The 16,224-nt window shown below is 40.6% G+C and overlaps 1 protein-coding gene across 1 annotated transcript in view; it reads right to left on the bottom strand.

Annotated features, from left to right (window-relative positions):
• Positions 1-8,778, bottom strand: part of GORASP2 (golgi reassembly stacking protein 2) — a 30,564-nt gene extending 21,786 nt beyond the window's left edge. Inside the window, exon 1 of the mRNA XM_068968030.1 lies at positions 8,610-8,778. Coding sequence (XP_068824131.1) covers positions 8,610-8,672 — 63 coding nt within the window. The 5' untranslated portion in view covers positions 8,673-8,778. The remainder of the gene's footprint in view (positions 1-8,609) is intronic.
• Positions 8,779-16,224: the final 7,446 nt, after the last annotated feature.

The raw sequence follows: 16,224 nt of genomic DNA on the forward strand, positions 1-16,224 counted from the left end.
TGGCTTAAAACTCAACATTCAAAAAACAAAGGTCACAGCATCTGGTCCTATCACTTCATGGCAAACAGGTGGGGAGAACATGGAAACAGTGTCAGATTTCATTTTCTGGGGCTCCAAAATCACTGCAGATTGTGACTGCAGCAATGAAATTAAAAGACACTTGCTCCTTGGAAGAAAAGTTATGGCCAACCCAGAGAGCATATTAAAAAGCAGAGACATTACTTTGCCAACAAAGGTCCCACTACTCAAGGCTATGGTTTTGCCAGTAGTCATGTATGGATGTGAGAGTTGGACTATAAAGAAAGCTGAGTGCCGAAGAATTGTTGCTGTTGAACTGTGGCGTTCGAGAAGCCTCATAAAGAGTCCTTTGGACTGCAAGGAAATCCAACCAGTCCATTCTAAAAGAAATCAGTCCTGAATATTCATTGAAGGACTGATGTTGAAGCTGAAACTCCAATCCTTTGGCCACCCAATGCGAAAAACTGACTCACTGGAAAAGACCCTGATGCTGGGAGGGATTGGGGGCAGGAGAAGGGGACGACAGAGGATGAGATGGCTGGATGGCAACACCGACTCAATGGACATGACTCTGAGTAAACTCTGGGAGTTGGTGATGGACAGGGAGGCCTGGCGTGCTGCAGTCCATGGGGTCGCAAAGAGTCGAACACGACTGAGCGGCTCAACTGAACTGAACTGAAGGGTGTAACCAGAAAGGGAAAGAATGCTGGTTACATGAGTGTGTTGTTTCTGAAAATTCATCAAGCAGTACACTTATGTATAAAAAGTCTTAAGATATGGTCCTTCTATCCAAAAAGTAGAAATGAAATCACCACAATCTTAAGAACATATACCTAACACCTCACCTACAAGGGACACAGTTTGAAAGCCAGCGACTAAGTCTAAAAGGACTCAGCAGCCAATGTAAAGGCCACAAAGTAACTTGCTCTAACACTCGTTCTTCTTCACAACATAAAAGAAACACTCCTCCACAAGCTCTCTAGAAAACACAGCTAAACTCTGTCTGAGTTTATGACAGAAACTGCATAGTGAAGGGCCAGACATCTCTACTACATAAAAATAAATTAGCACCAGTGATTGGAAGCTGGATTCTGAATTACCAACTATACATAAATAATCCCTAATGTGGATTCACTCAATCACTACAGGCAGTTTCAGTGGGTTCTGAGATTGATTTAGTGAATCATGACCGAACTGACAAATGTCAAAATAGAGAAGTACCGAAACTCATGCCTCAGTAAGGTCATCCCAGGAAGAGAGTCTGTGCCCACTAAACAGCTGCTCCTCACTGCCCCAGCCCCTGGTAACTAACCACTATCCTAGTTCCTGTTTCCATGGATTTGCCTATTCTGGACATCTCACATAAAATCATTCAATATGTGATCTTTGTGAATGACTTCTTTGTGTACAGACCTCATCGTTCCATGCTGGGTTGATTTCTTGTGAAGTATTCATCTCTTTACTTGTGTACTTCATCTAAAGGATACAGAACTAATACCTTAAAGTAAGGAAAGGGAACCACACGCTACTTTCTGAACACAGGATATCACCAGATGAGCTGTTTTATAAGCTTACATGCAAAGATATCCAAGCTTCTGGCTGGTATGCAGGAAATGTGCGTTCAATCTCTGCATCAGGAAGATCCCCTGGAAGAGGGCATGGCAACCCCCACTCCAGTCCTCTTGCCTGGAGAATTCCATGGCCAAAGGAGCCTGGTGGGCTGCAGTCCATGGGGCTGCAAGGAGTCAGACACGACTCCAGTGAGTGAGCACCCGTGCACCCACTCCCAACTGTGTGGCAAACAGTTTTGAAACAGACTAGAAGAGTGCAAGGCTCACCTGTTAAAGCATTTCTTCTCACATGTTCTACCAAAATAACTCAAAAGATTTTGCTCTCCTGATTCTGACTCTATCACTTGTAACATATGGAGCAATTAGAAATGAAATTTGGATAACTAAATGAAGTAAAAACCCATCATTACATAATAGCTTTCTAGAATAGATCTGTAGGTTAGAAAAACGATTTTAAAAGAACTCAGTCTGCTCCAGAAGAAACTAAAATTCTGACAACCTGCCACCTCATTTTATACTCTTCAAATACCAACTCAGGTACTTGTTTCTTAGGGAAAGAAAACTTGCTTCGTGACCTCAGGCAATAATCTCTCCTGTTCCTTTTCCTTAGCTGTACAGTGAGGAGGCTGGCTAGATAGTTTTTAAGATCTAATGACTCAGCAAGAAAGAAGTCTCTTGCTAAGCTATCTACTGATTCTATAGAGTAGATCAAACTCAACAAGATCGTTTTAATCATACAGACTTTTAGTCGTTTTAGTTCACGTGTTCAGTAACAAAAATAGCAAAGCAACGAAAAGAACACTGGCACTCATCTGTCTTTTAACATACGGATATCAAATCTCCTCAGAAACGAGGGTCTTCAAAAATTAAGCACACTTATAAAATTAATGGGTCAGATCTGATCCAAAACTTATAACAGCATTAAAGTACATGGGTAGGTACACGGACCAAAAGTAGCTGCTGAGTGACTAAGTGGAAATACTATTTAAAATATTTACAAGTTTATTTTAACAGTATTGTCACTACAGTAGTGGTTCTCAATGGGTGACAAAATAATGTAAATGCTCATAAAGGCACCAGCTGACATTTATTGAGTTTTTAATCACATTCCAGACCCTATGTTAAGTGCTTTACATGGAATATGCCATTTAATCTTCAGAATAACCAATGAGGTGGTGGACAGCACAGTTTTAATAAACAATGTGCTCAATGTTTTTCCAAAGTATTTTCTTATACACTATCTGATGTGGTTTTTAGTTTTTTAAAAAAGGCATTACTTCTGGAGGAGGCATTCCTACTCTCCCCACTTTTCAGATAAAAAGAACAAAGCTCAAAGAAGTCCAACAATTCGTCCAAGGAAAAACAATGAATTGATGGAATGACACTAGAATCTAGTGATTCATGACGGTGGTTTCCAAGAGTTAGTTCTGATGGTTTCTTAATGTATCTATCCATGTCCACAAGGTTCCCTGTTGCTGAAAATGTGCTTCAATGCTTTCTCACTGGTGCTTAAAAAAACCACACCCACAAGCACCATTCTCTTAATGCGGTAGTAAATTTATATGCAGTGTCAAAAGGAAGTACACAGTCTCCCAGAGTAACTCCTTTGGCTTTGCATATATTGTGTGGGAAAAATCATCTTACTTGAAAATCTACAACTCCCAAGGCAAGCTAGTCAGATTCTGCAGCACATACCCAATCTTCATGGGTACTGTCTACTTAGGTGGTTAACTGATATTTTACTAGTGAATCAGGCAATATAATTAACACTTTTGGTAGAATATTAAAGCCAACAAAATCAATGTACTGATGTTAGTGGTTTTTCTAAGTTCAATTCTTACAAAAACGTCACAGTAATTATTAAACAGCCCTGTCAATATTTGACCCAGAAAGCCACTAAGGCCAGTTTTGTGTACATTACTCCTTAATGACCAGAGCCGGAAACCATAATCACCCACCAAGCACAGGTCTCTCCAAACGAGGATCCTTAAGTCCATACCTAATACTCTTCATCATAAAAAATGTTTAAGCGTATACAAACAACGTGACTGCACTAATTTGTTTGAGGCTTATTAATATTGGAAAAAGTTTATGTTTAAAAGATACTGACAATTCCTAAAAGTGTCCTAAGGTTCACCTACACTGTATTTCATACAATGAATGAAACACTCTGGGGTGCCTGCGCTCAGTCACTCAGCTGTGTCTGACTCTCTGTGGCCCCGTAAACTGCAGCCCGTCAGGCTCCTCTGGCCGTGGAATTTCCCAGGCAGGAATACTGGAGTGGGCTGCCATTCCTTCTTCAGAGGATCTTCCTGGCCCAGGGATCGAACCAGCATCTCTTATGTTGGGTTCCTTACCACTAGTGTCACCAAAGAAGCCCAGATAAAGCATCCGTAATAAATGAAGTGTTCAGATTCTACATCTGAAAGCAAAAGACGTTTGAAACAATTCATAGCCTTTTATTAGCAGAGGTCAATTTGGGGAGCAGGTTAGAATCTTTAAATGGTGCTTATAAAACTTTTTCAATTATAAGATCATATTTAGAAAATATCAGATAACCCACTGTTTTCTTTTTGCACCCATTGTTTTCAGAGTGAGTGAAAAGAGAAGGGGCTAATAGTGAGATTTTTATGTTTTTCAAAGAGGGGTATGAGTTAAAAAAGTTAAACACTGCGTTAGAATAAAAAAAATTATGACTACCAAATAATGGGATTTCATTTTCTCAAAATAAGAATGAAGTTGAAATCTTGCAGGATTTAATGTAGATTACTTAGGTACCATTAAGAAAGAGCACATCTATGTAACAGTAGATATGGTCTTGGTATTGTTTTCTATAGAAATAATTTCACTTACTGTCCCTTTATCCTCTAAGGAGAATACCTAATACTGCCCAGTATGCAGCAAATGGCTCAGAAGATAAAGGCCTGTTATTACACTGGAGACGCAATTCATCTCAATGGCCTTTCCTTCAAAACTTCCATCATCTCAAAATCTCTCTCAGAGGAAATTATAAGGAATAGTGAACATGACATTTTCCATGTCCCCATACTGTTGTGAACACCAGCTCCAGAATGTCCTCAGATATCCCCCATTTCAAAGTGTATGAAGTGCAGAGTGGAATTAATTTGAATATTTTAATTTAGAAACATCTTACAAGGGGCACCCATAAGGCAACTCCAAAAATTTTGAAAATGGTTTCACTTGATAACAGAAAATCTAGGCAAGAATTCTCTATTAAATACAGTTACTTCAACTGTAGTAACTTCTAACAAGGCTGAGAAGTCCTGGCTAACATTTCTCCTGCTTTATGTTAGGATTAGAGAATGGGAATAAAAGTGGTATGCTTGGTGAACACAGAATCAGACCCAATCCATATGGAAATCCAAAATATAATGTTATTTTTCTTTTCTTTTTCTTTTGGGCTTACCATGTGGCTTATGAAGTCTGCCAGGAAATTTTCCTGTAACGTTATTTTTTTTTTTTAATTTTTTTTAATTTATTTTTTTTTGTAACGTTATTTTTTCAAAGGAAGCTTCTCAGGAAATTTTAAAATCTTCCACTAGTAGTCCACTTAAAAAAAATAATTTTTATAACTATATTTTTAAAAAATATATAAATATTTCAGTCACTGTGAACATATTGGGAAAATAAATTAAACGAATAAAAATGTTGCCATCCACCAATTATCCTTTTAATATCCTGGCTTTTTAGCTTTCCATTTTCCTGGGCACTTGAATGTATATGCACATACACATACGTGAAGGCACATCTATGAACCCAGAGTGTTTTGAAACACAGTTTTCATTGAATGCATAGCATTCCAATCTGCAGTTAGGCCCTAATTTATTTAACAGCTCCTCAGCTGTTGGATAAGCTGTAAAGCTAACATCCTATGATAACTTTTGGCCATACTGTAATATACTTAAATATGTGAAATTACTGAAAATCTTTGTGAAACGTGACTAAGGGGCAACATTAGTCACAGGAGAAAAAAAAAAGGACAGGAAAAAATTTTAACAGTAGTTACCTTTAGATGGTAAGATTACAGGTAATTGAGGTTCTTTGTTAAACTTTTTGACCTTATCCAAATGATTTCTAATAAACGTGCTGATAATCAGAAAACAATGCAGTAATTTATTAAACTGGAGACCAATGTTCATAAAATAGACATTAGAATTCACTAATATGGGGAAATACAATTCAGTGAAGATAAAAGGTTGTAGATAAATACCTGTAACAACAAAAGACTAGAAAAACTAAGTGTCTAACACCAGGGGGTGGTGCTTAACCAAACTATATTATAACAGATTCACTAAGGAGCTAAGAGAAAGTGAGAAGCCGATCTCTGTGTGCTGCTACGGAAAGACAGAGACCATGCTCTTCCAAATTAAGAAGGCCAGGGTGTTTAACAGTATGTATCATGTGATTCTAACAGTTATAAACGAAAACAGAGTTAAAAGTTGGGGGTGTGGTGTGGATTGTTTTACATGCATAAAACACTTTTGAAAGGATACATAAACTGTATCGGTCACTTCTAGGTTAAGTATGGAGAGTTGGGTATGTAATACAATCACAACATGAAAATGTGCATTAATACATAATAGATAAAAAGTAAATTATTGATAGCAGAAAATCTGGAATCACTTCAAAGTTGTCTCCTAAGTACTTTTTTAAAGCAGAATCTAACAACGGATCTAGAAAAATAATGGAAAAAACAGAAAGTTCAATCTATGAATTGTAGGAATACAGTTTAAAAATAACATAATAACTAGCAATGGATATGTGTGCACTATAAACTGGTATTTCAAAACACACTTACACAAGTTTTATCACTAGCAAGAAAACAGCCAAAGAATTATTAAAGAAAACTAGGTTTTAATTAAACCATTCTAGAACTTATTAAACACGGGTGATTTTATTCCATGATTATCCTGTCATATTTACTCTGGTTTACAAGCTCACTAATCCAGAGACAGAATATACAACCATAATTTAGGCAATAACAAATGGAAATAAGATTTTTATATGTTGAGATTTAACATAGTACTTTCCTCCTCTAAAAACAAAGATAAAGAAACCTATTACAGAATGGGGCAGAGTGGGTTAGGAACTCTGAAACATTTAAAAAATTCTCCTAAAGTAGATGATCATTACTATTTTTAAAGCTCCCTCTAATAAAACTCAAATGAAAGAAGAATTACTTCATCTTTTGCAACATTTATGCTCCAGATGCAGACTGGAAACTAAGGTTGTCCCTACTAATTCTAAAAACCAGATTTATAGATTAATAGCATCTGCAGTACTGAATATGAGTGCTGATTTACTGAGATGCACCTATGTTTAAAAAAAAACACAGTATTCCAACTTGTTTAACATCCCACAGTCATGAACAGAAGTCACCGAACTGGAATCCTTTTCATGTGCACAGCTTTCGTACAGACTTTTAACATTCATTAATACTGTGCTTTACCTAGAACACGTTATCATAAAAATATCATGAATCCCTAAGGACTCACAGCCACAATCGGCTTGTAATACTGGATAACACACGCCACAGCAGAGAGGTAGGAATCAAACCAGAGAATACAAAGAAAAATACTGCCACTAACTTTCACTTCACATCTGGGATCTGACAATTCTCCTTGCATTTCCCCCATCAGTGTGGCAGCTGGGGATTGGCTTAGCTAAACGGAACAGGAAGGTATTATGATTTATATATAGATTCCCTTTATTTTCTGGGAAAATTATCCTTTCCACACACCCAGAGTGTGGCTTCAAGAGGAATTTTTAGCAGAATGGAGGGACAACTACCTGTGATAATCCTGAAAATCAGAGAGGTGACTGATCACAGCCCCATTAGGCAGATGTCTGGTAATTTAGTTTAAGAGATGTTCGTTCTCTCACCTGAAACATGGGACCGAAGGCAGAAAATGAGCGCAGCACTAGGAAGTGCACTTTCCCACTTTCAGTGAAAACGCTCTTGCCTGTGAGGAGCTCAGGAGCTAACATCTATTTACACTCTATTATGTCCTGAAATAGCACCACGAATTGGGGGCACTTTGTTAACAGTCCATCATGTTATCACTCACGCAGGTGTCACAGCACACCACCAGCACTGCCACTTCCTTGAGGAAAGGACTCCCAACTCCTTGAGGAAAGGATCAGCTCTGTACAATCCAGGCTGTTCATAGCTGGGCCTGAGCAAACGCCTTTCGAAATACTGTTTCTCTGCATCCTGGTGACTGAACTTGCTTTCCTTTACTTACCTGGATTTTTTTTTCTTTAAGTTCCTTTCCATTACCTTTTACACTGTGGATCTAAATCTTAAAATGCACTACACTCTGAGCAGCCTTAGGAAAAAGGAGAACGGAAGTTGCCCCCGCCAGGAAATGTGGAAGAGGAGGGTTGGGAAGGTCAACAGCGACACAGGAGAGAGAGAAATCCAGTGAAAATCAAGTAGGTTTAAGTCCGTTAAACCCACTTCTAGGCAATTCGTTTCGTTGCCTAACTGGCTCTTCTGGACATCCAGGCAGCGCCGAGGTGAATTAACACGAGCCGTCTCACCCCCCACCTCTAGTATGCGGGTTCCAGGTTTCCTTTGCTCGGAGAATTGAAATGCTACCTTCACCATCACCTCTTTTGCAGTCTTTGCTCCTCCCACCCCCTTCCCGAGCCTGCCCCAACTTTGAGAGCTAAGAATAAAGGGGAGGGGGCTGAGAAGGCCGCGAAGAGAAAAAGGAGTCAGGGTTGCCCTCTCGCCTGGGCCACCCCGGCCAAGTCGCCTGCTGCCTCCTCGGTTTCCAGCCCGTCCTCCCAAAGCGGCGGACCCCGGGCGCTCCAGGGAGGCAGGATGCGAGCGGCCGCCCGAGCCGGCCTTGTCCAACGATGCGCCCTGGACCACCGCTCCTTCACCGGGTCAGGCCTGGCTGCCCCGGGAAGAAGTCCGTCGGGGCCTCCGCCTCCCCGCGGCCGGGCCCCGCCTCCCGCCCGCCGCCCCCAGGCCGCTGTCGAAGCCCTTACCCGCAGGACGTGGTAGCCTTCTGTGCCCCCGCCAGGGATCTCGACGCTCTGCGAGGAGCCCATGGCGGCGGGCGATCAGTGTAGTCGGGCTGGGTTCCGCGCTGCTCCCCGCCCCCCGCGCGCCGTCCGCTCCGCTCCTCCGCGCAGCACTTGGGACGTGGCACTCGCTGCCTCCGGAGAGCCGGGCCGCACTGCCCGCTGGGAGATGGTCACCGCGGCAGCCAGGGCCGCTGCGACGCCGCAGACAGCGCCACCTGCCGCGAGCCACGGGAGGGGTCTGAGGCGCCACGCGGGCCGGGAAGGAGGAAAGCCTGGAGCGGAGGGCGGGGTGAGGCCTACTTATGCTCGCGAGAGAGCAGAAACACGGTTCATCCGGCCTCGATACCTTGCTTGCTACGGGTCCCTTGGCTTGACAAGATTCATCTAGACGCGTTCCCGGTGTTCCTGAAGAACAGTTGCTCGACTGTAGCTCCCCCTGGTGGCCAGAGGCCGGAAAGGGGCTCCTGCTGAAAAGAATAGGGCCCGATGCAAACACAGGGAGCTCCCTATTCGCGGGGTTTCTAAACTTGTAGGTCATGTCTCCGGGTTATACAAAGGGTCCTGGTAGTGGCTCTCCGTGGGTGGACTACCGCGTCCGCCCAGCTCAGCTCAGTTTTAGAAAGGAAAATGTTCCCTTTATAAAACACCTGTCCTAGAGAGTCATGGAGGACCCATCAAAGTTCTCTTTTTGTTTTTCTTTTTTGCCTTCTCTCATTGCGAAAATAAGATCAGTCGGTCACAACCTGAGCGATGTCAGTGTGGGAAACCCAGTTGGATGACCTTGGGGTTGCACTGCCGGCTGAGGTCCCCATTCCACTTCCTTTAGGTAGTTGTCACACTTTTCCTATTCTGTTCCTCCTCTTATCCCTTCCCCCGCCCCCCAAATCCCCAGTTACTGCCCACGGGCCAATCTGACCATCAGCGAAGGAAGATCAACCAGGTATCAGAACAAATGCATTCTAATATGAAGCAACGTGAAGTACCCATGAAGTATTCCAGCCCAAAAGGTTTACTTGCTTCTCTCAGGGCTTTAGTCAGATCTTCCTGTTTCTGTTTACAGGAATAAAGAGAATAGAAGAACAAGTAAATGACTTCACAAGGAAGGAGGCACGCAAAAAAAGAAAGAAAGAAAAGAAAATGGCTATTCTCTGGAACAGCTAGCCAGTTCTTTTCATCAAGTCGAATAATAAGAAAGGGTTTAAGACTTCCCTGAGGGTCCAGTGGTTAAGAATCCACCTGCCAATGCAGGGCTCGTGGGTTCCATCCCTAGTGCGGGAAGATTCCACATGCCTTCGGCGATTAAGCCCATGTGCCACAACTATGGAAGCCCCTATGACCTACAGCCCACGCTCCACAAGAAGAGAAGCCACTGTAAGGATAAGCCTGTACACTGCAACTAGAGAGCAGCCCCTGTTCGCAGCAACTAGAGAAAGCCTGCACACAGCAACGAAGACACAGCACGGCCAAAACAAAGTAATAAAAAAAATTTTTTTAAGAAAGGGTTTATGCTGGGTTAAGAGATATGAAGGAAATAACCAGGAAAGGTAATGAAAGGTGTAGTGAAAGGTGATGAGTTGGGGGCTGATTTGGAGAAATCTGCTGTAAAAGACATTTTGGGCTTAATTGGGAAAATGTGAATACTGTTTGAAGAAAAGCATTTACCGTCATGGAAAAGTGGAAATTATTAACTGAAAAAAAAACAGGTTATAAGACAGAATATGCCTATAAACAATATGAAAACATTTTTGTAAATAAAATACATGTTAATATATAATATCCATATAAAAATGTGGCATGATACCAACCAAGGGTAAGAGTGGTGATCTCTGGGCAGTGACAGAGATGTTTTCTTTTTTGTTTTGGCTGGTTCTACATTCTAAAATGCTCATGGACTCCTTTTGTAACAAAAGTATTTAAAATAAAAAAACAAAAATAATATTTCTTTCTTTGATGTCAGTAGACCAATACCAGGTTTTTAGGAAACCAGTACATACATAAAGAAATGAAATCTCCAGTTATTAGGCTCCTCAAGGACAGGAAAGGGAGTGAAGTCAGCTCTGTGTTCCTAATATTCAGCAGAGTGTTTGTCAGCTAATTCAGCAAATTAATGAAACTAATGCAAAGGAGTCAGTATAAGAACTAGATTTGATGATTATTTTCTTTTTCTGCTTGGCAATTATAATCCTCTTCGTGGTGAGGTCATACATTATTGCTATGTTCAATGGTCAAAATATTTGTTTCCCAGACGTCCAGCATGAAGCCATGGTTCGTGGAGACCCAAGGTAGCCCATGGGCAACTTCCACCCTTCCTTAGAGCTGTAATATGTCTCAGCGCTACGAGTGACTACCTGCTGTTTCCCATACAGATCATTTAGTGTTTTACCTTCTTGACTTTATTCAAGCTCATCCATACATCTGAGATGCAGTTTTCCACATTTTCTATTTCAAAAAATTCTAACTAATCCCTTAAGACCCATCTCAAATGTCACTGATTTACCCTTAAATTCAGTATGACTCTTTTCCGTGCCCTGAGTTCCTGGAGTAGTTACTCCCTTCATTTCTGGCAGCATCATCACACCACCAGGCTTTTTTCCACCGTTTATAGTCTATTCACTCAGACTGAGGATCATATTTTTCCCTTTTAGACTCCCAGTTCTTGTTTGAGCGTTGGGAACATGGTAGTATTGTTCGTTGATTTGAAAGTGCGTGATGAAGAGTTTCCAAACCTTTCCTTTCCTTTTCAGGATCAATTAATAAGTTACCTCTGCTCTTCCTGTTTGTGTCTCATCAAACCCTGTATTATTTCTTTAGCGGCAACTGGTAGAGGGTGAGGTGCAAGGCTCCCCAGATTTGGACCTGAGAATATGTGATAACCGTTGCTCCTATTTTCCTAGTGCCATTCATTTTCCTCTTTTACTTGGGGAAGTATGTTCAGAGGGCAGAGCATAAAATCCCAAGGATATTGCCAAAGCTAATATAAATTGATGTCATGATGGAAGGGAACACTTGGGAGATTATTGTCCAAATCAGTCTCAATTGAAGTAGGAATCTGCTGCAGGCAAGTTGGTATTTTGAAACATCACAGGCAACAGAAAAATAAAGCCTAACAAAAGCAAATATCTACAGACTAAAAGAAATCAAATAAGATGAAATCTATTTTTCTGGAAGAAAAAGCATCTGAGATGCAATTTGTGTGTCTATTCTGGGTTTCATTAATTCTGAGTTTCCATAAATAAGCAGTTCATGATAGAAGGGTTATTTGTGACATATTGGCTAGTACAGCCTAATATTTTTGCCTCCAGACTATTCTGGGAAAGGTTGGCTCCTAGGGCATTTGGAGGGCAACCACTCTGCATAGTCAAATAGCAGGGCCTCCTTCATCTATAACACTTTCCTGACCTGGACTGTTTTGCTGAAGGAGCAAACCTCAGGAGGGGTCATGTTATATGACTTAGAACCCCAGTCATAGCTAACTGGAGTGGAGGGGACCCCCTGACTTACCAGCAACCAACAACTGCACTAACCAATAACCTGTGGGGTGGCTATTAAGAAAAGCTCTGCTTCCACCCACCCACCTCCTTATCCTAAAAAACAAATAACAGTTGATGGTGACTAGCTAGGTCAATAGATTTTCTCTTTGGGCACTGGGAGCTGAGAAATATAAGCAGAGACCTTCTCTCAATGTATGCTTATTTGCATATTAGAATGTAAACTCCATGAGGTCTTTGCCTTTGACAGTTTCAAAGAACACTGGTCAGGGACCTCCTGGTGGTCCAGTGGCTAAGACTCCACACTCTCAATGCAGGGGGCCCAAGTTTGATCCCTGGTCAGGGAGCCATATCCCATGTGCTGTAACTGAGTGCCACAACTAAAGATTCTGCATGCTGAAGTAAAGATGATTGTTCACATGCCACAACTAAGACCCAGTGCAGCCAAAAAAAAAAGAGCACTAGTCAGGTACTTTGCAAAATATGCATGCATTTGGGTATCTCTAATGTTTTCTTGAGCAAACTCCAGGAGGCAGTGGAAGACAGGGAACCTGAAGTGCTATAGTCCATGGGGCCACAAAGAGGCCCACACAGCTTAGCGACTGAACAACAACAATGTTTTTTTCATGATTAGACTTGGTTTATGGAATTTGGGGAGCAAGACCAAGAGGTGACGTGCCCTTTTAATTACATCATATCATTACATCATTGCATCATTCACTATAGCATGGCATCACTGGTGATGTTAACTTTGATCCCTTTGTTAAGATGCTCTCTGCCTTAATAGTGAAGTTATTATTTTTCCCTTTCCCCTGGAAGCAAGTTACTAAGTCTAGCTTACCCTTCAGTTCCACCTCCTAGATGGGGGGAATATACAAATAATTTGGAATTCTTCTGTAAGAAATTTTGCCTTTTCTCTCCTATTTTTTTATTTAATCATTTTACTTATATAAAATGATTAGGCTCATGTATATTTATTATATTCTTTGACTATAATCCAGTACCATGTTATTCAATGCTGGTAGGAAAGCAAAATGGTATATTTTTTGGTTCAAATTATTTCAGCTTTGCTAATTAGGACTGCTTTTGGGTTGGCCTCTGTATCCCTTTGACAGGCTTTTGTGTGTGTGTGTTAAAATACAAATAACCTAAAATTTACCATCTTAAGCATTTCTAAGTGTGAAGCTTAGTGGTATCAAGTACAGTCACATTGTTGTACAGCCATTCTTTTGTTACTCGAGCATTTCTGTACTTTATGGCTACAAAATGCTCCAGGCTTATCTTGTATTTTTCCTGTTTCAGTCCTAGACTCAGCCATTCCTCCAAGGGGCTCTGATGCCTTTAAGTGGGAAACGGTATTTAGAAACTAAGATGCTGGTGCTGGGTATGCTGCTTGCTATCGAAGTGTCACCACTCTTTGATCTCCTCAGCAGACAGAGCCAGAAAACGTGTTGCTATATTCTGATCTAAGTGTATACACATATTTATAACATTTCTGTATTTCTCTATCTGTGTATATTAAACTAAATATGAGTTCACACTGTCTCCAACTCGAATTGAGCACTACAGGATTCATTCCAGCACTTGCCCTATGTTTATTTGAAACTTCTGTCCCTGACAGTGAGAAACCGATCTTCTATTACCTATCATTTATTTACTCCTTACTCACTTTTTCGACTTGAGTACATACTCAAGGTAGATTCATAATTGTTAACATGGACTCCTGTGAGAAACTATTTATCGACTACAGTATTGTATTTACATAGTTTTTTATCTTTTGCTTTACAGTTTCCAGTCAAAACACCATTTCCCAAAGTTACTTTGGTCAGCTCCTCTGCCCCCTGACCCCCCTTCAACAAAGTGAAGATATATGGTAATCTTCACCTGTGCAATACAGTTAGATTCATTAGTCCCAGGCTGGGATCCTGGATCCATCATGATTTTCTTTTCATTTGCACACAGTATAAAATTATACTCTTTGTGATGTATATTTCTATGAATTTTTACAAATGCATGTATCCAACACCCTACTACCATACAGAACACTTCTATCACTTTAAAACATCCCTTAAATGGCCCCTTTGTGATAAGCCATTCCCCCTTGGCAACCATTAATCTGTTTTCCATCCTTATAGTTTTGCACTTCCCAGAATGGCATATGAATTGAATTACACAATTTGTAGACTATTGGGTCTAGTTTTATTCATTTAGAAAAATGCACTTAAGAGGACTTCCCTGGTGGTCCACTGGCTAAGATTCCATGCTCCCAATGCAAGGGGTGAGCACTGGATCCCTGGTCGGGGAACTAGGTCCCACATGCCGCAACTAAGGGCTTCCCAGCTGGGGCTAGTGGTAAAGAACCCATCTACCAATGCAGGAAACAAAAGTGGGTTTGATCCTTGGGTCAGGAAGATCCCCTGGAGGAGGGCATGGCAACCCACTCCAATATTTTTGCCTGGAGAATCCCTTGGACAGAGGAGCCTTACAGGCTACAGTCTACAGTCTTGCAAAGAGTTGGACACAACTGAAGCAACTTAGCACGTATGCATGCCATAACTGAGAGCTGGTATGACACAACTAAAGATCCCCCATGCCACAGACAAGAAAGACTTGGTGCAGCCAAATAAATACATACAAATATTTTTTTAAAAAAGAAAAACTCATTTAATATTCATGCATGTTACATGACTCAGTAGCCCACTCCTTTTAATTATAGAATAGTATTTCATTATATGGATGTACCATCATTTGTTTTTCCATTTACCTGTCAAGAAACATTTTGGTTGGTTCCAGATTTTGGTATCAAAAAGCTGCTATGAACATTCATATATAGGTTCTCTGTGAATACAAATTTTTAATTCGCTTGAGGAAACACCTAGGAATTGATTTACTGGGTTGCATGGTAAATTTTTGTTTAACTTTATAAGAAACTGCCAAATTGTTTTCCAAAATGTCTGTATTCCCACCAGCAGTGAATGTGCATTCCTATTGCTCTGCGTTCACACCAGCATTTGGTATTGTCTGCTTTGGGATTTTAACCATTCTATTAGGTATGTTGTGGTATCTGATTGTGGTTTTCATTAGCATTTCTCTAATGCAACTGAGATGGCTGGATGGCATCACTGACTCGATGGACATGAGTCTGAGTGAACTCCAGGAGTTGGTGATGGACAGGGAGGCCTGGCGTGCTGCGATTCATGGAGTCACAAAGAGTTGGACACGACTGAGGGACTGAACTGAACTGAATGCAACTGAACGTCTTTGCACATACTTATATGCCACCCATATCTCTTTCTTGTCAAAGTGTTCAGATATTTTATCCATTTTTACATTTATTTTCATATCATTGAGCTTGAAGTGTTCTTTATGTCTTTTGGATTTAAAACCTTACAAAATATGTGACTTACACCCAGATTTGACTTGTCTTTTCATTCTCTTAACAGTTGTCTATGAAAAAACACAAACATTTTTAATTTTACAAAGTCCAATTTATCATTTTTTTTCACAGAGTTTGCTTTCAACATGGAAATGCAAGGTCACATAGATTTCCTCCTATGTTTTCTTCTTGAAGTTTTATAGTTTTCCACCTTATAGTTAGGTTGATGATGCATTGTAAGTTCATTTTTGTATAAGGTGTGTGTTGAGGCTTATTTCTTTTGCTTAGAAATGTTCAATTGTCCCAGAATCATGTGTTAAAAAGAGAATCCTTTCTCCATCAAATTGTCTTTGTACCTTTGTCAAAGAAGAACCTTTAGAGCTGGGTGTGATCTTCCCAGCAAACAATTTCAATAATAAGGCCCCAAATGTACTAAAGCTCTTGTATTTCTTTCACATTTCATCATCTTCTTATTACAAGTATTTTAAACTAATACTTCTATTACTTGAGATAACCTGCAATATGTATGTGTGTGTGCGTGTGTTTTAACACATAAAAGAACTCGCTTAAAGCTTTCCCAGGTTACTTCTTTCAACTGTCTCCTCCATCTGAGTCCTTCTAGTAATTTTATGGTGTCTAATTTTAGGGAATGAGTCCTTTGGTTAATTATTACTTGTGGGCTCTTTGAAGATGAAAGGTGCTGGTAGGGCCA

The sequence above is a fragment of the Capricornis sumatraensis genome, chromosome 3, assembly GCF_032405125.1.
Source record: "Capricornis sumatraensis isolate serow.1 chromosome 3, serow.2, whole genome shotgun sequence".
In the NCBI taxonomy this organism is placed as follows: Eukaryota; Metazoa; Chordata; class Mammalia; order Artiodactyla; family Bovidae; genus Capricornis; species Capricornis sumatraensis.